Raw genomic sequence first — 20,840 nt, forward strand, 5'->3', positions numbered from 1 at the left:
GGTTTATATATATATATAAGTATATACGTCCGGCTTATCGGAGACGGGAAGCTACCGCGGTTTCAGGCCCGCCCAGCCAATTCGTTGGCTTGGCCTCTTATAGACACAATTCCAAAGAGAATAAAAGGGAAAGTTTCGGCCTCTCGTTGTCAAGGTCTTATGCCTTATGAAGTTCTCCCATCGGAGGAGTTCCAACTTACCTTACGTAGTGGAGCGTGGGAGTTCCTCAAAACTAAGGGGCTGAGATGGTATACCGTATGGACAACTCGTCCGGTGTCTAGTATCCCGGAAGACGGGTTCATAGAATCCAATCAAACAATTAGTATACGATATGGACTCAATGGGGGCATAAAAAGCTGAACCTGATGACACTTGCGCGATGAGAATCACTCAACCCCAGGTCAAGACCTATTATAAAACTCATATAGCCTCTCTTGTAAGTTTAAACAATACGAGCTAATCTCACGACCTGCAGATGTGGGTAATTTGTAAAGAAGGTTGCTATCGCGACGAATGTGGCGAACAGGTAGCGAAGTTTGCCGTCTGCAGCAGACCACCTGAAGCCTTCAGTAAGAGTTGCTTGAAGTCACATCCCGGTCCATATGCGTAGTACGTTCCAGTTGTTATGACCTAATATTGGGCCAAAATGGAAGTGCACGAAAGCGTTTATGAATGACAAAAGACCTGACAATGTTGCGGTGACGGTGACACAAGAACCCTCAAGCCTGGAAAGCAGGAGATCGGTATTGGATATTCTTGAGTTAAAATGATACTGATAGTCTGGAGAGATGGAACATGAGAAACGAGGAATATGTTATGGTTGAGAACTTGAGTGAGGAGGAGAATATGTACTTCGTAACATAGCAGGACAGGGGGAGCTGGGGGAGCTTGGACCAACTACCCGCTAACTGGTCCACGGGTTACATCCTCCCACGCGCCACGGTCGCGTTATTACCTAGGTATTATCTCCCGCCTATCTCACTCACAGACAGAGTACATAAGGTATTCCATAAGGTACCGACGCCAAGGAAGCACAAGTTGATACGTAGTGCCTCCGTACGGAATACTGTACGAAGTAGGCATAGTACACTACCTTTTCCCCTGCCCCCTTACAGTACCAATGCAGGTACCTGTCTTCTCAATCCGGTAGTACTTCAAGTACCTGGTACTTTGTCGCAATAATCGTGGGAAAGCGCAACCCACCAACCTCCCTCCTCCCCAAGAAAGTCCAATACGCCAAGTAATACGTACGACTCCGTACTTCGTACATTGAGCATTGAGCCGCCCTCGATTACCCTCCTCTAATCTGTCCTTCACCTATTCCCCCCCCCGCCATCTAAACTTCACATCTCCCGTCTCCAGTCTTAAGGAGCTTGTTTTATTGTATTTTCAGAATTCATTGTACAAATTCTCTACTGCGGCAGGTTTTTTCCTTCCTATTTTTGCAGTACTCGACGCGAACGCCATTGATCAGTCCAATTTTGATCCCACACCTCGCATGATCCTCCACGCGACTTGCCTCCCGTCTCTTCGTTCTCCTCCCTCCACTCCTGCGCATCCGACGAAACTCACGCTCGTCCTGTCATCGGTGTCCTGAAGGACCCGACCGTCTTTCTGAACCAGAAACTTAGTAGCTCGCTTCTACGCATTCTCCCAAATCTATACTGCACGATCAGGCGGCACGCCGCATCCGATGGCCCGTGGACGCAGACGCGGCCGCGACAAGGCCGCCGAGCCCGAGGAGCCGGAACAAGTAGAAATTGCGGAGGAGCAAGCGCAGGTGGAAGAACACGCCGAAGAGGAGCCAGCGGCAGAAGATGCCGACCAAGATGTGGAAATGCCAGACCCCGCCTCTGAACACGAGCCGGAAGTGCCAGGCGAGTTGCTGAGCTTGAAGTTCGACGAGGAACTGACCTGGAGACCGGGCAAGCCCATTCCTCTCCAGACTCTTCTTGGTCGCCTCGAGCGTCTCTCCCAGGAGCTCAGCAGCATGGAGCAGGACCATGTTGACCTGGATTCTCTCGCCGACGTCTCCCATGCCCTCGGTCAGCGCAACCTATTGACCCATAAGGACCAGGGCGTCAAAGCATACGTCGCTGCCTGCATTGTCGACATACTGCAGCTATCTGCCCCCGACGCCCCTTTCACCTCGGACCAGCTGAAGGTTTGTTTTGTTGTGCTCCTTTTACCCCGAATACTTGCATTTTGCATTGCATTCCTTGGTCAGCCCAGGCCCCAGCCCCAGGCTCAGGAAACCCGACTAACTGACGGACGTCTGCCTTCATAGATCTTTTTTACCATGCTCGTTTCGCACATCTTCCCTTGCCTCGGCGACCAATCTCATCCGTACCATAACCAACACAAGTACATTCTCGCCTCCTTGGCCGAGGTCCAGAGCATTCTTCTCATCAACGACGTCGACGGCGCCGACGACTTGCTCTTGCGTCTCTTCTCCGCTTTCTTCGACACTGCCTCCGGCACCGGGCTCGAACAAGGCGTAGCCAAAGACATTGGCGCTTCCATGACCGAAATCTTGGTCGCTCTGATTGAACACTCCAGCGGAGTGAGCCCCAAGATTATTGAGGTCATCATGGCCCAGTTCCTCCGCGCCGCTCCTCCTGGCGGTGCCCATGCGCGTGGAGATCGCTCGGGCCATCACGCCGCCCAGCAATCAACCCTTCTCCTCAAGTCCGAGCCCCCCGCCTACCTCATGGCCAAGGAAATCTGCAACCAGTGCTCCGATAAGATGGTACAGTACGTGAGCCAGTACTTCAGCGACGTCATCATAGACGCCTCCCGCTTCGCCGTCAAGTCCAATGGGCACCGCCACGACGACGAGCACGACGACGACGATGGTCCCAGGGGTCCTACCGAGGCCGAGCTGAAGGAATTGAGGAAAGCACATCTCCTCATCAAGGAGCTATGGCGCGCCGCTCCCGACGTCCTTCAGAATGTCATCCCTCAGGTTGAGGCCGAGCTGTCCGCCGACAACGTCGAGCTTCGCCAGATCGCCACCGAAACCCTGGGAGATATGATTGCCGGTATTGGAGCGGCGGGCCCGCCTCCCGCCCCGATCATCGACCCTGCCGCCTACCCCCCGCTGCGGTTATCAGACGAGGAGCCCGACACGACGACTGCGACCAGCGCTCTTACCACCCCTCTATCCCCGCAATCCTTTGCGCAGACCCACGCAGTCGCCTACCACAGCTTTCTCGGCAGGAGGCAAGATAGGACGCCGGCAGTCCGTGCCGCTTGGACCACCACGGTTGGGTATATCCTGTCGACATCCGCCGGTGGCATTGGTCTGAGCAGGGAGGAGCAGGCCGAGCTGATCCGGGCCCTGGGCGACAAGCTCAACGACAGCGATGAGAGGGTCAGGTTAGCAGCCGTCCAGACCATGGAGCTCTTCGGCTTTCGCGATTTCGTCCTGAAGCTTGGCCCCACGGGGGGTATCGACAAAGAAGGCTCCATACTCCGTAGCCTGGCCGATAGATGTCGCGATAAACGACCGGCAGTACGCGTCGATGCCATGACCTTCCTTGGGAATCTCTGGGGGGTCGGAGCGGGTGAGCTGGCCAGTGGTCAAGACGTGGTGATGCCCCTCAACGGCATCCCCTCGGTCGTGTACAAAGCCTGGTATGCCAACGATCTGGAGCTGAACATCCTCATCGATCGGGTCATTTTCGAATGTTTGTTGCCACTTTCGTTCCCGCCCATCAAGAGCAAGGGTACCAAGGCCTCGGCAAGCCAAAGCCAGCCCAGCGGCACCGGAACTGTGTCCGATCAAGACCGAATACGCGCCGAGAGAATCCTGCTGCTCGTTCAGTCTCTCGACCCACAGGCGAAGAAGTCCTTCTTTACTATGCAGGCCCGGCAACCGCAGTTCGCCGGCGTCCTGGAGGCTTTCATAAAGCAATGCGAGGCATACAACGGGGGTGTCATGGACGGCGCTGGTCCGAGGAAGACGGCCGCCCTGGAGAAGACCATTCAGTACATCGCTCAGTTTTTCCCCGATGCGGCCAAGGTCAAATCGGATCTGTACAAGTTTGCCAAGGCGAACGACCGCAGGAATTACCAGCTCATCAGGTTCTCCATTGGTTCCGAGAACGATTATAAAACAGTGCGCGGCGGCATCAAGGAGCTCGTTAAACGAATGCAGGGGGGGCCCGCGGCGAGCGCCCTCGACACTCTCATCCCATTTCTTTACCGTTCGGCCTGTCTCATTTTCAACCGAAGCCATCTCTCCACCATTCTCGACTACTCGAAGACCGACAAGGACGGTTTCGGCCCAGTGGCCCACGAGATCTTACACGAGATTTCTCTACGCAACCCCGACATGTTCAAGACCTTTGTCGTGGATCTCTGTAAGGAGCTTGTCCAACAGTCGCCGTCCGAGCACAATGAGAACGACCCGGCTGTCGTGGACATTCTGCGGGCTTGCTCGGCCTTCGCAAAGAAGTACCCCGATGAAATCCCTAATACCAAGGAGTTCGGCCGGGCTCTCACGAGCTACGCTCAATTCGGTCGGCCTGTCAAGGCGGCCAAGTACGCCATCAAAATCCTCCTAGCCAAGGGGGACAAACAAGGCCTCGTTCTGGCGACATCGCTGTTCGATAGGGTTATGGCGAATTTCGAATACGGCTCGCCTTACTTCCTGAACAAGCTACAGTGCTTGGCCCAGCTCTATCTCCAGGCGCCCAAGGTGACGGAAGGGTCCGACCAGGAGATCGTGGACATGGCCGTCCAGAAAATCGCCCGTCAAGTTCGCACCGAGGCGTCGGATAAGGACCCCGAATGGGTAGACGACGCCGACATGGACGAAGAGCTTCGGGCCAAAGAACTGTCCCTGCGCATTGCTGTCAATCGAGTCCGGAGCGTCGAAGACGTCGAGGAGGCAAAGGCCCAGGCCGGTCCGGTGTTCAAGCTGCTGATGACGCTCGTCACGAAGCAGGGCGAATTGTGCAAGGAGAAGGACACGCCCAACCACCACAAGGCTCGTCTTCGTCTCCTGGCTGGTCAGCTGGTTCTCAAACTATGCACGCAAAAGCACTTTGACGATATTTTCAGCCACAAGGATTTCCATAACCTTGCGTTTATGACGCAAGACAGGGAGCCGGCCGTCCGCCGCGGCTTCGTGGAGAAGCTCATGAAGAATCTTGTGCTCAACAGACTCCGGCACCGCTTTTATACCATGATCTTTCTGACGGCGTACGAGCCCATGGCCGACTTCAAGCAGCACATCGAGACATGGATTCGATCACGGGTGCAGTTCATGCAGTCGAACGGGGACAAGAACAATATGGAGGCGCTCATCGGAAGGTTAATACCCCTTCTGGCGCACCATCCTGATTACAGTCCGGAGATGGAATATCTTGTGGACCATGCCCGTTACCTTGTCTTCTACGTCAGTCACGTCGCAACGGAGAAGAACCTGGGATTGATCCATCGCTATGCCGAACGCGTCAAGCAAACCCGGGACCTCCTTAACCCGGAGAAGAGTGAGAACCTCTACGTCTTGAGCGATCTTGCTCAGGCGGTGATCAGGAAATGGCAAGAGAAGAAGGGCTGGAGTTTCCAGGCGTATCCCGGGAAGGTGGGCTTGCCAATGGGTCTCTACGCGGCGCTACCGAGCCACGATGTTGCGCAAGAAGTGGCGAGAAAGCTATATATCCCCGATGGAATCGAGAACAGACTGGATGAGGTTCTGAGGTCGGTCGACAAGAAAAAGGTAAGCGACCTCCCCCTGAAATAAGAACAATATCCGCCTGTTTTCCTTTTCTCCCCCCCCCCCTTTTCGGCATGTGGCGCATGCTAACGCGCATCTCACCGTCCCGCAGAAACGCAAGACAACCGACGACCGCGGCGAAGGCGGCTCTGCGGCGAAGAGGATTCGCACCAAGGAACCTAAACCCCAGACCACCAAGGCGACTATAGCATCCAAGAAGAGCAAGCCGGCTGCCAAGCCCAAACCGAAACCCAAATCCAGCAAGCCTAAGATGCGAAAGGAATCCGAACTCGCCATGGACGAGGGAGAACGCAGGCGAAGCGGGCGCAGCAGGAAGAGCACGTCGGCTTATCAAGAGCGACATTCTTCCGAAGACGATGCCGAGATGTGGGAGGGCGTGGCAGAGTGGGAGTATGAAGGAGAAGAAGGAGGAGGAGGCGAGAAAAGCGCGGCAGAAGGAGACGACGGTGACGTGGTGTCTGGGGAGGAACCGGGATCAGATATCACGCAGGAAGACGACGAAGCTGAGCCAGCGTTGAAGAAGAAGAAGAAGAGGACGGCGGCGGCGGCGACGGCTGTTGCAAAAGCCAAGGCGGCGAAGAAGAAAGCCGAGGACCGAGACGATGACGACTCGTCCGTTTTGTCTGAGCCCGAATCCTCCGTCCTCTCGGAACCGCAAGACGACGGCGAAGAGGCGGATAAGGAGGACGAAGAAGACGAAGAGGGCGATGAGGGCACATCACCCACCACAGCACGGACCCGGTCGACCGGCAGAAAGGGCCGGAATGCCGCGTCGGCGGAGCTTCCGTCCCGACCGGCTGTCAAGAAACCGCCTCCCCCCGGCAAGAAGCAGCAAGCTGCGGCCTCTGCTGGAACCCGAACCAGGGCATCCAGGCCGGCTGCCAGGGAAGTCAGCGATTCGGAGTTTGACGGGGATTGATTCATAGGTCCGGATTGTTGGAACAGCAGGGGAAAAGGGAGGAAGACACTGAAACTTGGCTTGGATTTCGACTCGTGGACTGTCTGGGTCATATTTTATTCCAGCCCAGTTTCACCCCGACCATCATTCGATTCAAACGCAACCAGATGGACTTAGTAGGAGAGCGGGGCGTTTCTTCGTGGGATGGGTTTTATACGATGCGGGGGCATCCAGATCCAGGCCTTCTATGCGATGGGGGATGAGGTGAAACAAGCTGCCAAGTCGTATCTCACTCTCCCTCTCACATAATATGCCTGTGTGAGTATGTGACTCTTCTTTTTTATCGCATTCTTATGGTTGGGTGGGCTACATTCTTTGATCTTCTTCAGGAATGGTACGCGAGTTTTGCATCAGTCAGGAAAGCTGCAGGAGGGAGGAATAAAACGCAAGCGAAAGGGAATGCTGAGGCCCATTGTTTGATACCGAGGCGAAAATCGGATGGCCGGGGCCCAGGTTCAAGGTGGTTTTCGTTATCAGGGCGGGTATATCCTGCTAAGCAGTTTGGCTTGAAGGGCATAATAGCAAGTAATGGTAGCAGGGAGATGAACAAGCTTGAATTTACTTGGTGATGCCTGAGAACTACGGCAATCCTATGCCAGACTGCATTCCTATGCGCAACTATGTAGAAGCCAGAAGCCAGCCCCAGGGGGGTTCTCTACTCTTAACTTTGTGGCGACCTACCGAATTCTACTGCTGGGGAGCCGGTCCCTCCGCCTCCCGGTCACCCGAATGCCGATCCATCTGACTCTTTTCGACTCCATATCTGCAGCGGGAGGAGGGAACGAACATACGGCTCGGTGACATGTGCGGCAAATGGCGAGGAGACATGCAGCACTTAACCGCTGAAAAGAAAGGCCCGGCTGCGGCACCTATTATGTCCCGGGTGTGCTCATTCATGGGCGTAACTTGGCCCATTTCTCGATTAATACCCCGAGCTGCCCCTCGAGACTTTCCACATCAGTATCCTCGACACCAGAGGCCAGCAGCTTCCTGATCTCTTCTCGCTGAGGTAGCACAAAGGAGACGGGTAGGTCTTTCTCGACGGCATCCTGGCCCCAGTCCTCAAGGTATACCCGCGCGCTTACCGGGATGGGCTTATCCAGAGCCCATGCCAGGGCCTGTACGGCCTGAAGCATGCGACCCATAACCTTCATGACGCGGGAAGCAAGGCGCATCATGACGCAGCCCCTTGTGAAGAGATCGTGCGTTACTGGGTCGTCGAGGATGGGAACAAGTGTCTGTGTGGCCACATGAAGCACGCGGGAGCTCATGGCCTCGTAAGGCCACTTTTGGAGGTAGACCTCGGCCAGTTCTATGTCACTCCGACAGTGTTCGAGGACAAGATCTTTGACGAGAGTTCCGCGGGAGGTGAAAGGCGTTTCGAAATGGGTTTCGTAAGGGAGGGTCTGAAGGATTGTGTGTGCAACCTCGTTCTCATGCATCCTGGAAAAAGAGGCAAGTATAAGTTAATAAGGCACCCTGTTGTCCTAATGCATGCCGCCCCTATCACGGCAAGAAAGTCATACCTGATAAAGCAGGTTGATGGTGTAAAATTGTTCTCGACCCTGAATCTCCCCGACAGGTCTTCCCGGAAGCGCCTTAGTCTCGTGTAGAAGACCTTTCTTAGGCGGACATCATAGTCGCTGCCTCTGACGGTTTGTGGCGCAGTTAAATGCTGCATCAATTCATTCCACAGCTGAGACAACTCACAACTAAGGGTGAGCGTGCCGGGAACCAGGGGTATCTTGTCCGACGATTCCTCCAACGGCTGACCCAGGACGTCGACATTCGCCATGCCATTATCGGCTGCGGCGGCCCCCCCATAGTCGAACAATTTCGGCACCCGAGGCAAAGGGAGAATAGACGGCTGATAGTAATAAAAAGCGACACGGCTGAGAAACGGTGGCGGTAAGCAACAGATTCGTATTAGGAGAGGCGAAGAAAGGGGGGAAGGGGGGTGACCTTGGTGAAATCAGGCCAACCTAATCAACCAACCAACCTCTCTTGTAGGTAAAGGCCCCATAGGGCACGCGAAATTGCTCGCCTCTCTTTCGAGACGCCGGGGTCGTTCTCGTTAAGCGCTGTGAAGCGTCGCTCGAGTCCTAGGCGACTGATCATGGCGAGGGCGGCGAAGCGGTATAGCTGCGAGGCTCGATCCCTCCCCAGGCCCGCCTCGACAAAATACATTATGGCCAGGGCCTGGGCCGTCGGAAGGGAGGAGCGGCCCTGTTCCCGGTCAAGCAGGCTTTTTGCTTCTTCGAAAAATCGCTCGGCCATGTTCTGTCGCGTGATGGCGCCAAATTGCTTCGCACGGTCCACGAAATGCTGTGAAGAAGGAAGAAAGAGAGAGAATAGGAAAAAAAAGAGTTAGCACATACTCAGTTTTTGCTTCATTCGTGATAGCTCGTGGGCAGTCGGGGGAGGCGCACACATCGCAGGGCGCAAATGGCGTTTACTAAGAAGGGAGAGCACCACTTCGCTGTTCGGACATCTCCGGTAGCCATATCTTCAAGAAAGGCGTCTCGGTCAACCGATGCGAACCAGTAAGTGTCGTCCCATACGAAGAAGCTGGTGATCAACTCAGAGACGAGGCCATCACCAACAACGCTGGTCCACGGGCGTGCCGAGACCTTGATCGCGCTGTCGGTCAAGGCATCACGGTCAAGCTTGGCCAGTTGGGCATGTCCCACCCATTCGTCGGTACTCGGGGATGGTAGCAGGATCTCGGCGTGTCTGATGGCGTGAAGAACCTGAGCGGGCTCGCTGGACGTCCTGACGCGGCGGAATATCTCCTGGGCTTCATCGACTGGCCTATCGCGCAATAAATTGAACAGCTCTTTGTATTGAGCGAGTTCCAGCTGTAGAGCGCGGTGTTTGCGTTTGAGGGCTTGGGAGGCTGTCTCATTCACGTCGGCTCTGTAGACGCAATCTTCGTCCCTCGCGGCACAACGATGGCAAAAGGGTCTCGCACCATCACACTAAAGGCCGGGGAGGCGAGAGAGCAGTAACAGTTAGTTCTTCTGAGCATGAAGGTTAATTGAACATGGGTCACTTTTTTCCCCCTTGCCTTGGCTTTGCTCCGGCGGCAGTTCTCACAGGCGACGGAGATGGCGGTTCGTTTCGGCCGGTTCGAAGTGGCTATATCCCGGGACATTTCGGTATTCCGTTCCTCGGCGCCGCTGAAACTTCCACTGCTGTCATTCACTGCCTGCGTTCGAGCTGGGAGAAGAGGTAGAAGTCTCGATGGCTGTCTCGTATCCATGACGCTTGTCACCCGCCCCCAACCGCGCTGGGCAGGGAAGGCCGGCGCGCCCTCCAACGGGACTCGGGGACTACGGCACTGTTGCGCAATGGGCTGAATTTCGATATATTCTGGGACTCCAATCAGCTTTGCGGGGGCTCGTTGATGAGCATAAACAGAGAAGGCCGTGTTCTTTGACGTCATGTGAAATGGGAGAGTGAATGAGAAACTCAAACCAGCATACACAACGGGTGCCAGGTTGGTTACCCTTGACCAACACTTCAGACAAAATAGGAAGTCGATGCAGGTAAGAAGGATGCAGGTATGCACCTGGGTAGGTAATCAATCGATCGGTATGTGGGAGCGATTGGTCGAGAATCACGTATCTTCAATGGTATACGGAGTTTTTGAAAGAAGCACAAGTAAACAAAGACCTTGGAGCTCATTGCTCGTTTGTTCAATTGGCACCGGCGGTTGTTGGCCGTTTGATTCCTCGAATTCCACGTGGCGCTCGGTTTGCTTCTTGTGTCACCTGAAAGCAAAGCTGCACTTGGCCTGTCTTGGCCAGCCCGACGTTCGTCTCTCCCCTGGCCTTGCAGACTGCGTACCCTTCTGTAATTACGCCGTACGGCGTAAACACCGGTACAACGAACACCGGTAGGTAGCCTTGCAATAAATGTCAGAAGTTCTGCCGACCACGACAGCCTGTGGCTTGCCTTTCGGTTGACTCCCTGCCTCTTCGATCTGGTCTTAATGAGCACGAAAAAGCCGGGAATGAAACCGCACCGACTTTTCTTCTTTTCTTCTTTTCCTTCCTGTTGTTGTGTTCAGCTGCATGCATGTTCAACATGTTTATCAAAAACCGCGAATAGAAGAAGCCGGAGCCAAGCTTCTAGGCCCTTTCCGACCCGTTCAAGACAGAGACGATAGGAGCGGCACAGTACGGGACTGGTGTAGAAAGATTGGCACGCTGCGACTCGATTCGAGTCCAAGGCTCAGGACACGAGTTAGGTGAGTATTCGACTGTTTGTGTGCCTTGGAAGGCAGAATAGTAGATGGTTTATGTATCCGAAATACAAATAGTTAGGCAAGTCGGCAGAGTGGGAGAAGATGAAAAGAGAAATGGACGAGAACGAGAAAGACGATGTAAAAACGAAAGTGAAGGCTTTCCCCGCATAACATCCTGAAATACTGAAATATCTACACAAGGTACATAAGGCAGTGGGCAAAAGATGAGAGAACAGGAAGGAAGTGCCGACCTTACGATAAAGTCACTCTAGAAGGATAGGCAGGTACGAAGGAGGTAGCGATGGATATTCACAATGGCTCCCGTCGGAAGGCAATAAAAACTATGACGTAGGTACATGCGGTGTACACACACTGTCGCACCCGTGTCCACCGGTTCACCGTTCGCGGGACCAATCAAAATCGTGTGCCTTTTAAGTATCGCTACTCCCCTGACGGAAGAAAACCTCCGGGCTCTCCTCACACACGCAGTTCTATACCGCGACAGTGGTTAAATACAGAAGCTTATTAGGTAAAGTACTGGTAGCTAACAGGCAAGGGAGGGGGCGGTACGAAGGTGATGTCCATGCACTGTACATAGGTACGAAGTACAGGATACGCATACTCTGTGCCGCATCCTAATTATTACTGAATACACCAGCAACACATCACTTTTACGTCGATAATGAAGCCCGTCCAGACCGGACCCCTTTCCACCCTACAATTCTGATACCTTGCAGACACTCCGTGGTTCTTTGACTGACTAAACTTTAGTCGGCTTCGTACTGTACTCCGAAACTCTATGACGCAAACATTATGTGACCAATTTCTCTACGACTAATCAACTGGTCCTACTCCGCATGGCCAATGGCTTCTCTCCGTTCTTGTCGGATCTTGGGCCATGGGCCGACAGGAACTCATTGGACGGGTGGATGAATGTGGTGCGCTCGGCGTTGGCCATTTTCTCCATTATGGCCTTGTGAGGCAAAAAGCCATCAGAGTAAAAGACTTAGTTATACCGGCAGAAAACCCATGGGACGACTCGGTTGAGCCATTGTCGTATATGGCCACCATGAAGCGACCCCAGCGAACCAAAGCAAGCGAAACCAACTTGGAATAAGCAATAAGACCAGCGTCTTTCGTTGACAGCGGTATGGCGACGCGGATCGAGGACCCGGCCTTTACACTCGCCTCGACACCAAAGCTCGTCGATACGAAGGGCCCAGCGACCCGCGGCAGAGGCCGGTCCCGAAAGACAGCGGCATCAGGTGCTATAGCTTCAACTATACCCACCGCAAACCCAGCGAGAACATCCGCCAAAAGACAGAAAGATCCCAATCCCTGCTGTCCTCCTGCTCCTCCATCATCATCCTCGACATCATCCACCCCTTCTTCGTGCGCGGGACGAGATGACAAGAAAGCCCACCTCCGCCAGCGAAACCGAGAAGCAGCCCGCAAGTGCCGCGTCCGCAAACAGCGCGGCATCGAGGACCTCCAGTCCAACGAAGCCGCCGTAACCGCCGTCCACCAGGCCCTCGCCGCCGAAGCCACCATGCTCCGCAGCGAGGTCCTCATGCTCAAGAACATGGTCCTGCAGCACGGCGGATGCGGGTGCCCCTATATCCAGGCCTATATCGAGGGTGCCGCCTCCAGGCTGCTCACGAGGCCTTCGACCTCCTCGTCCTCCGATTCCCCCGTCTCCCCCCGTTACTCCTTTCCCCACGATACCGAGGCCGACCACGCCTACTCAGTAAGGAATTCGACCAGCACCACTAGCGACCCTCCACGAATGGGAAGCGAGGGCGGGGAGCTGGCGGGGGTGGACTTGCTGAAGGCCTGACTTGCAGTATGCGTCCTGGTGCTGTGTTCTGATAAGGGGCAAAAAAAAAAGGAAAACCCGAAAAAAGTCAAGACGGCTCGCGAAGACCCATGACACTTTGCTTCTCGAGTTGCTGACCGCGACGGCTTCAAACCCCAAAGTAGGAGGGACAAGTAAAAAGGCCCAGCTGAAGCGCATCAATGTGCGCTGGAGATCGCTCGTTTATAAATCGGCTGCTGGGTTGTGAGATTCCATTAAGGTAACTCTGGTTGGTCTGATGGACTTCCGTTCGTTCGAGGCCGCTTGGTTACGCCTTCGATGATACCAAACTACGAACCTGGGACTTTGAACCGAGGAAGAATTGTCAGAGGAATGAGACATGCGATGGCCGAATGCATGCGCTATAAGTTGGACGAAATATAGTATGCGCCAACGGCATTGCATCACAGCAACTTAAGCGGAGGCTTGTACGATAGTCGAGAGGTCGAGAGGGACGGAAAGGAGACGTCTGCCCACTTACACAAGGACCCAGGAACATTTGTCGGTCTTTTCTGTGCGTTGTTTGCAAGAAGACGACGACCAACCCCCCTCAACCCGGGAGGGGGGGACTGGATTTTGCAGCGGGAGAGAAGCCAGAAGTTCTCACGGTTTTGCATTCTATGCGTTCTTTGCAGGATCATGAATACCATTCTTGTGGAATAAAGACAATATATGTCCCTACTCACGCACTCGTTTAGCCCGCATCACTTCACAAAATACAAAATTGGACGAGCGCAACGTGATATGTCATATCATTAGATTATTCCGTTTATCATCTTACACGCTTCCCCTGCCTCTCTTGCCCGTCTCTGTACGTGTCTGAGGGCGCCAGATGAAATAACCCCAGTAAGTTTGCCGTCTGAGATTCTAGATATATACGGAGTTATAAGGAGACTACATTCCTTATCGCTTCCTTGTCCACAACCCATCCAAGACTCAGACCCATGTTTGTAGTTTCTCGTTTTTCGCCGGTCCTGAACCTGTGTATTGCCGAGAAAAGATGCAAATACCTCCAGAAACTAAGAGGCCAAAAAAAGAAGAAGAAAAGAAGAAAAGACATGTCTCATATCCCATGATGCGGTGTAATCATCGTGTTCCGCCCAGCGGCCACGCGAACGTATCAGAAAAAAAAAAGAAAAGAATAAGAAAAGAAGAAGAAAAGGGAATCTCGTCGTAAGACCGATGTAGATGGTGTATCAAGAGCAGCACGTCGGTTTCAACAGACTCCCAAGCCTTTCTCTGCGAGAGTGAAGAGGTCCTCAATAGCGAGAACATGACCACCATCCAACCTTGGGAACTTAAGTGATCGGCGCCAGGAAGAGGCTCAGCATGAGCTCGTCGGCGCTCGGTCGGAGGTTATGGTCGATCTCAAACGTTTGGGCGAGGAACGTCTGGGCCTCCGGGCTGGCATGATCCGGGATGGTGGGGGTAGCTTTCGCGCCACCAATCTTGAAGATGGCCTGAAGCTGCGTGCAGTCAGGAAAAGGGTGTGTGCCCGTCATCATTTCGACAACTAAGCAGCCGAGAGACCAGATATCGGCCTTTCGGGTATACGAGGTCTGTTTGACAACCTCGGGCGCCATCCAGAAGACGGAGCCTTGCAATGACGGGCGATGTTTGTTGTTATTCGCACCGCCCAAGATGTTGGAGGCCTCAAGTTTCTTGGAGATGCCAAAGTCGGAGATCTTAATAGTCCCCTTGTTGTCGACGAGGATATTGGCGCCCTTGATGTCTCGGTGGATAATGTCCCGATTGTGGAGATACGACAGTCCTGTAAGGATTTGGCGGACAAAGCTGCGGACCAGCGGTTCGGGCAGAGCGCCGTACGAGTTGAGCATGGTCTGCACCGAGCCACCGGGGACATACTCGAGGAAAATGTTGAGGAAGTCGGACGAGGAGCTGCAGCCGAGATACTGCACAATGTTGGGGTGTCGGAGGTCTCTAAGCAGGCTGATCTCACGTTTCAAGGCTTCGATCATGCTCTTTTTCCGTGAATCGCTCTGGCTGTTCGCCCCAGGAGATGGTGCCTCTACCTGCTTTACGGCAAGCAGCTCACCGGTCACGGCATGGAGGGCGAGGTAGACGCAACCGAACGAACCCTGTCCAATCATGGCACCCTTCATCCACTTGTCGTCGGACCACGACTCGCCGGCAAGGAAGCTTTGGAGCTCTTCATCGGCATCTTCGCCATCCTCGTTGAGTGCCTGCGTCAGCTGCTCCATTGAACCAGAGCCTGTGGATTCACCGTCGAAGAAGCTCTTCCTCGAGATGTTGCCATCGGGGTCGGTGACGCTGACGGCCGCAGTATCCGAGTTGCTATCGGCGAAGGACACGTACGATTTGCGATTCGGTTCCACGGGTGACTCCTCCTGAAGGGTATCGAGCACGGAGGACGTGACCGAGTCACGGTAGGCGTGGGTGTTCCGGGCTGCCTGGCGAGCGGACTGTCCCACCGGTTTCACCGCGCTCAGCCAGGTGTCTGCAATGGTGGGGATGGGTGGGGCGTCGGCAATGCTCGAAGCAAAGCTAATATTGCTCGCAACACTCAGACGACTGTTGACCTTGCTCAGACGAGTCGACCTTCTCATAGACAGACGCGCCGTTCTGTCGATGTCTTCTCTCGGATGGTCGGGGAAGTAGGAGGTAAGATCCGAGGTAATGAGCTCGCTAGGAGGCCGCAGGCCACCAAACGGTCGGAGAATGCCTTTGTTCCTCCGTTGGGGCGGCCGCTGCGCGTCGGTGGCGGCGGCAGGGCGTTCCAAGTCCTTGGCTGCGTTGATAACGTTCCGTTCCCGATCGTGGTACGAGATCGGGGAGAGAGGATGCTGGAGTTCGTCGTTCCACCGTTCACCCAGCAGTTTCTGGACTTTAAGCTGGCTGCGCTTGTCCACGGACTCGAGGGCCCGAGCATGATTCTGCTGCGCCTCCTCGATGGCAATGCCGGCCGCACGCTCAAGTTCGGCCTGGCCCGGCTCGCCCGCCGGGACGCGTCGCAGAATGAGGCGATTTCGCTCGGGCCGCTTTTGGTCCTTGATGATACGCCATAGCTCCGTATCTCCCAAGCGACGGCACTGGCTCGGATCGGGTTCGATGCCCGTCAGGGCCCAAAAGCAGTAGTTCCTCTCGTGGTCCTCGCGGAGAGCAAACTTGCGGAGGGTGACCCTCATGACTTCCTCACAGGTCTTGCAGTCGGCAATCTTGACGACCTTGGTGACGCCCCCCGTAGAAATGACGCGGATGACATCTTGGTTCTGTGGTAAGGCAGCCATCAGTGAGCCATCCATACTGGAGTTGTTCCTGGTATGGGATGTTACCAATCGGCCGGGTTGGGCAAGGTCGGAGGGCGACCTCGAGGTATTAGGGGCAGCGTTGCTCATGTAGCTGGGGTTCTGGCCGTATCGAGTGCGCGTTTGTCTCAGGTCAGAGGCAGGAATCGGGGAGCTAGGACGCGACGAAGTTTTTGACATGTCAGGGACAATAGTCATGTCAATTTGCCTCGAGTATCGTCGGTTCGCAAGAGGAGTCGGCATTCCTCGACCCCCAGATGTGGGAGCGGATATGGTCGTGGTCGCAGACAGGGGACCGCGCGGCGAGTTAGTATTAGTTGAAGAAGTGAATTGAACATCCAGTGCGCCAAAGGAATCCTGCAAAAGTTGTTTGTTAGACCGGTTGGGCCCACGACGGAGTGTAGACGACTGGCATACCCTATTTCTCTTCTTCTGGTTCGCATACGCCTTTGTCCTGAGTTTCTTGATGCCGAGAAACAACCGCACACGGTCTCCGACCTTTTCCACGCCCATCTCCTTAAGAACATCCTTATCCAGTTCGAGCAGGTTTTCGCCATTGATATGGTTCTTGCGGAATAACTTCTCGTACTCGCCACACTTCACACTACGGAGATAGTCGCAGACGCGGTCTTCATCCCAGTTCTTGACAGCGTCGGAGTTGGAGTCATCGTCGTCGAAGTCGGATTCGGATTCGGTCGGGCTAGCAAAAGAAGACGTGGTATTATGAACGGCAGGCGTTCTACGAGACGGGGCGACGGAAGAAGGGCCGACGTTGGAGACCATGTTCGAGCCGTTCGCACCTAGCGAGGCCGGGAATGCCGTCTTCGGGGCTAGCATGGCCATTTTGTCCCTATATGTTGATGGTGGCGTAGCGAGAAATCGTGACGGAAACCCACGAGTGTGTTGTTGAAGGTTCTCGGCGAGAGGTGAGAAATATTTTTGAGGTGATCGGAGGCCAAATCAATATCTCCCGAGTCTCGTTTCACGAAGCATGGCTCGGAAGGGAACTTAGGGAAAACCCAAACCGGGAAATCGAGCCGAGAAACAACTCAGAACAGAGAAATAGCACCAGGACACGGAGGCCTGATGATCAGTGGAGTGAAACAGCGAGGGAGGGGAGGAGGAAGAGGCGTAGAGAAAGGGAAACGGATGTTGATGATAATCCCTAAGGTAGGCACGGGATACCTAGACCTGGGAAACAGGGTTGGTTGAAAAGAGAAAGTACGAAATAAAAGAACAAGGAACCGCGGGACGTAGGTGAAGAGAGGGAAAAAAAAGAAAGAAAGGGCCTGGTCCTTCGGAGAGTGTGGTCACTTGGCGGACTTGACCTCCGTTAGGTAGGTTGCTTTGAGGACGATGAAGATGGGCGACAAGGTAAGACGAAGGGGATTCTTCAGGAAGGAGGAGCCCCCCATCCGATCCTCTGGTGGTTCCACTGTTCCACCGCCCCAAAAGGGCCACCTCAGGTTCACCTGCCCTAACACAGCGTCGAAATCGTTAGTTACCTTAACTCAGGTACCTTCCTGAGCCTACGTTGTACCTAACGAGCCGATCTCGCCTCTATTGGGGTGCAGCGATTGGTCTCCGTTGACCCGTTCCTGAGGCCATTCGTACCTAGTGTGTACTCCGTCCAGGGGCTCGTCTCCAGCGTGAGCGCTCCCAGTGTCACAGGTAAAGGGATAATACCCCTGCCCGGCTCGCGCTTTCTTCCGGGGTGAAACGACGATGACGGCGCGTCAATACGAAGTACCGGAGTACTTCGCACGAATATATCGACATCGGTCATCCGAAGATAGGGTCAGGACATGCAATTGTTATTTTCGCTCCCGTATCAAGTTCACGAGAGAGCCGGGAAGGTGAGAGAGATCTTCCTCGCACATCATTCAACAAAGGGATTCTGATTTTTTTGATGGTGTAAGGGATAGAATACCAAGTACTACAATTCCAAACGGATCACAATAGGTACACCTCACCACCTCTGCCTTGAGGCAAAAACGGCTCACCGGGTCGGTATAACCGTGCAGTATGCCGGGAGACCTAGTTGGGGGGATCCGCCAAGTATGAAAGCCGAGCACGACTGGCTGTCCGTCGCCTAAGGTACCTTACCTAACTAAGCATTCGGTAGTGCCAGTCCATCTTGTGTATATTGATAACCCTGTCTGTTATAATATTACACCGTATATAATGACCTCCGTGTTGTCATCCCGTCAATCCGACTCAGAGCTTCGACCCATTCCATTCGTTCCATCAGCAACAGTAGGACTGGATCCAAATCGTGATGCGGATGGACGATGCGATATGATACGTTCACTGCCGAACGCCACCACGATGCCAGAACCATAAAATAACTCTCGCAACCTGCAACACACTGAGCCGAAGAAGTCGCGTCTGATGGCCTGTCCGTCCCGGTGGCAGTCGACGATTGGTCCTTCGGCCATTTCTTCCATCCTTTCGGCGTTCAGATCGGTGTCCAGTTACGACGCCAAGCGGAGAAGTTCTCAAGCTGGGCACACAGGAGAGGAAGTACCACAAAGGAATTAATTACACGGCACACGAAGTAATTATGGACGAATATGTGTAGCCCGTAAGGTATTAAACGGCGACGCGTGGGAGGTAGCTCGGTGGGGGTGGAGGCTTGGCGCTAAATGGGGCACGATATGAAACCGTTCGCGTTGCATGTTTCACGATCCATCCCTGCGACCGCCGTTCCATTTTTGGTTCCTGGCCTTATGGTCCGCATTTTCCACCACCCATAACAGACCGCCACAATAATATTGACGTGATGTTGGTCTGCGTAAGGTAGGTACCTTACGATAAGTGTACATACTGTGATCGTCCTATGGTACGAAATACTTCATACGCATCTCCCCGATGAGCTTCCGTCAGTAATAATTACTGGACGAGCACGTACTCTCCTGACCAGATCCGACGTGTCCTCTTTTATTAGCCACGTTCATCACTTTCACATGGAACCGACCACCTGGTTGACCCAGGGATGACGGAGGCGCCAATGAAAACACCACCTACGAAGTATTTCTTTCTCCGTGACCTGCGTTGAAGATCGCCGGCTGGCGTTGTCAGCTCTCCCTCTCATCTTACCAAGTCGCCGACCCTACTCATTCGGATACTCGGCCGAGACTCCAGGAAAGCGTTCCAACACATGTGACCCAAGAAACCAATGGTTGTACGGATACGGAGTACCCGTTCGGTCACCACAAGCGGCACTAAGGTACCTTATGATAATACCGCTCTCACAGTCACCCCTTGCGTGACGAGAATATTCAACTCATCGAATGCTGTCCAGCGCTGGATATCTAGGAAATACTAAGAATAGGAGAAATCCGATGCTGACTACCTCAATATGGAGAGTCACCGGATTTGCCAGCTGACTCACATCAGAAGGCCAGCCAAACAGACAGGTCGCCCACTAAGGACGAAGATAAAAGGATCATGATTCTAATAGATTACTTACAATCCTCTAACTTTCATGACGTGAACCATTGAAGCTTCCCATTCATCCATTCGGTCGCTATGACATTACAACAAGAGCTCAACTTCTGTTTCCCTTTGCGTGAGCTCGCCAATGACAGAATTAAGTTGACTCCTTTCCAGGTAAGCATTCATTGCACTCTCTTCTCTCTTCCAGACTTCAGCCATACCTCCCCTTCCCCCCTTCTCGGCGTACCCAACGGTCGACAAGCTGACCATATCCGCTGGGCGAAAACCACAAAGGCGAAGCGCCATGCCGCGAAATTCTTCGCCATGACGGCTCAACATCCCGAGCTGTACGCCTACGCAGCATCGGGACCGTACGACAGCGAGGCGCAGTACGTCTCCTGCTTCCTCGAAGGGATGGCTCTCAAGGACCCGGGAATGGCAACGTTCGCGGTAATCGACAAGACACGTCCTCCATCGGCCGAAGACGACGAAGGAGAATTGGCAGGGACCATGTCATACATGTCCAGCTCGGCCCCTTGGCTCGGCACCGAGATCGGGCACATCTTGATCCTCCTGCCGTACCAGCGCACTCATGTTACGACCAACGCGGTCGGACTCATGATGCAGTACGCGCTCGAACCCCAGGGGAAAGGGGGCCTGGGATTGCGGAGAGTACAATGGCGAGCGCACGCGAAGAACGCCGCCTCCATCAAATTGGCGGAGCGGATGGGATTCCAGAAGGAAGGCATCATGTTGTGGCATGTGCGGTTTGAAAAAGGCAGGTTAAAGAGCAAGGTGGGAAATGATAAGCCGCTCCCACCGGGAAGCGACCCGGACGACCTCTGGCGCGACACGATCGTCCTGAGTCACTGCTGGGACGCATGGGAGAATGGAGGTCGGGCATTGGTGGAAGCCGCCATGAACCGTGCGGTGTGATGACGATGATGTCCCAGGTACTGATCATGATGCTTTTGACAAGACGCGGACACGGCGACTTTAGGACTGGATCATCGCTCGTTCCTCAGCCTTTGCCCCTAATCGCTTCACTAATTGTCCTCCCTGGCATTGCGGCTCTTTGTACTTTGGCGCAGGGCCAGGATCAGACAAGGCGTCAACCAGTGACGGACGCTCTCTATTCCTGCCTGCGTCGAGTTTTAAGTGTCGAATGTCAAGTATCAAGTGACACGCCCTTTGGATTCGTAAAATGTTCAAGGTGGATCTTCCCCATTCCACTATTCCCTCCAGCCCCGTGGTGGAACAGTAATAAGGAGTCATATCTGCGCCGTTCGTAGTCACGGGAAGGGGGG

The 20,840-nt window shown here is 54.2% G+C and overlaps 5 protein-coding genes across 5 annotated transcripts; 3 read left to right on the plus strand and 2 right to left on the minus strand.

Moving 5' to 3' along the window:
- Positions 1-1,693: 1,693 nt before the first annotated feature.
- On the plus strand, positions 1,694-6,665 carry SODALDRAFT_320380 (hypothetical protein; the record flags this gene model as incomplete). Its single annotated transcript, XM_028609528.1, has 3 exons — positions 1,694-2,164; positions 2,288-5,728; positions 5,838-6,665. The coding sequence occupies 3 exons, from the start codon at positions 1,694-1,696 to the stop codon at positions 6,663-6,665; spliced, it is 4,740 nt and encodes a 1,579-aa protein (XP_028463700.1).
- A 770-nt stretch (positions 6,666-7,435) lies between these two features.
- Positions 7,436-10,201, minus strand: SODALDRAFT_53529 (hypothetical protein). The gene is made up of 6 exons (XM_028615458.1): positions 10,190-10,201; positions 9,772-10,076; positions 9,134-9,682; positions 8,704-9,029; positions 8,231-8,596; positions 7,436-8,147 (listed from the first exon to the last, which is right to left on the minus strand). Exons 2-6 carry the CDS (start codon positions 9,964-9,966, stop codon positions 7,598-7,600), a joined length of 1,986 nt encoding a protein of 661 aa, XP_028463701.1. The 5' UTR covers positions 9,967-10,076; positions 10,190-10,201; the 3' UTR covers positions 7,436-7,597.
- A 1,705-nt stretch (positions 10,202-11,906) lies between these two features.
- Positions 11,907-13,001, plus strand: SODALDRAFT_53602 (hypothetical protein). Its single transcript, XM_028615459.1, has one exon. The coding sequence runs from the start codon at positions 12,104-12,106 to the stop codon at positions 12,788-12,790; it is 687 nt and encodes a 228-aa protein (XP_028463702.1). The 5' UTR covers positions 11,907-12,103; the 3' UTR covers positions 12,791-13,001.
- Positions 13,002-14,106: 1,105 nt separating this feature from the next.
- SODALDRAFT_283352 (Pkinase-domain-containing protein) lies at positions 14,107-16,938 on the minus strand (the record flags this gene model as incomplete). Its single annotated transcript, XM_028608406.1, has 2 exons — positions 14,107-16,452; positions 16,513-16,938. The coding sequence occupies 2 exons, from the start codon at positions 16,936-16,938 to the stop codon at positions 14,107-14,109; spliced, it is 2,772 nt and encodes a 923-aa protein (XP_028463703.1).
- Positions 16,939-19,491: 2,553 nt separating this feature from the next.
- SODALDRAFT_328285 (acetyltransferase) lies at positions 19,492-20,801 on the plus strand. The gene is made up of 2 exons (XM_028610652.1): positions 19,492-19,707; positions 19,828-20,801. The coding sequence occupies exons 1-2, from the start codon at positions 19,627-19,629 to the stop codon at positions 20,467-20,469; spliced, it is 723 nt and encodes a 240-aa protein (XP_028463704.1). The 5' UTR covers positions 19,492-19,626; the 3' UTR covers positions 20,470-20,801.
- Positions 20,802-20,840: the final 39 nt, after the last annotated feature.

This window comes from Sodiomyces alkalinus (assembly GCF_003711515.1).
Source record: "Sodiomyces alkalinus F11 unplaced genomic scaffold SODALscaffold_10, whole genome shotgun sequence".
Classification (NCBI taxonomy): domain Eukaryota; kingdom Fungi; phylum Ascomycota; class Sordariomycetes; order Glomerellales; family Plectosphaerellaceae; genus Sodiomyces; species Sodiomyces alkalinus.

Coding starts and splice junctions, on each gene's coding strand:
- SODALDRAFT_53529 (XM_028615458.1), bottom strand. CDS start 9,966: ATGGATACGAGACAGCCATCGAGACTTCTACCTCTTCTCCCAGCTCGA. Junction 9,683..9,771: donor GCCGCCGGAGCAAAGCCAAG/GCAAGGGGGAAA, acceptor CCCGGCCTTTAG/TGTGATGGTGCGAGACCCTT. Junction 8,597..8,703: donor GGCCTTTACCTACAAGAGAG/GTTGGTTGGTTG, acceptor ACCGTTTCTCAG/CCGTGTCGCTTTTTATTACT.
- SODALDRAFT_53602 (XM_028615459.1), top strand. CDS start 12,104: ATGGCGACGCGGATCGAGGACCCGGCCTTTACACTCGCCTCGACACCA.
- SODALDRAFT_328285 (XM_028610652.1), top strand. CDS start 19,627: ATGACATTACAACAAGAGCTCAACTTCTGTTTCCCTTTGCGTGAGCTC. Junction 19,708..19,827: donor TTAAGTTGACTCCTTTCCAG/GTAAGCATTCAT, acceptor AAAACCACAAAG/GCGAAGCGCCATGCCGCGAA.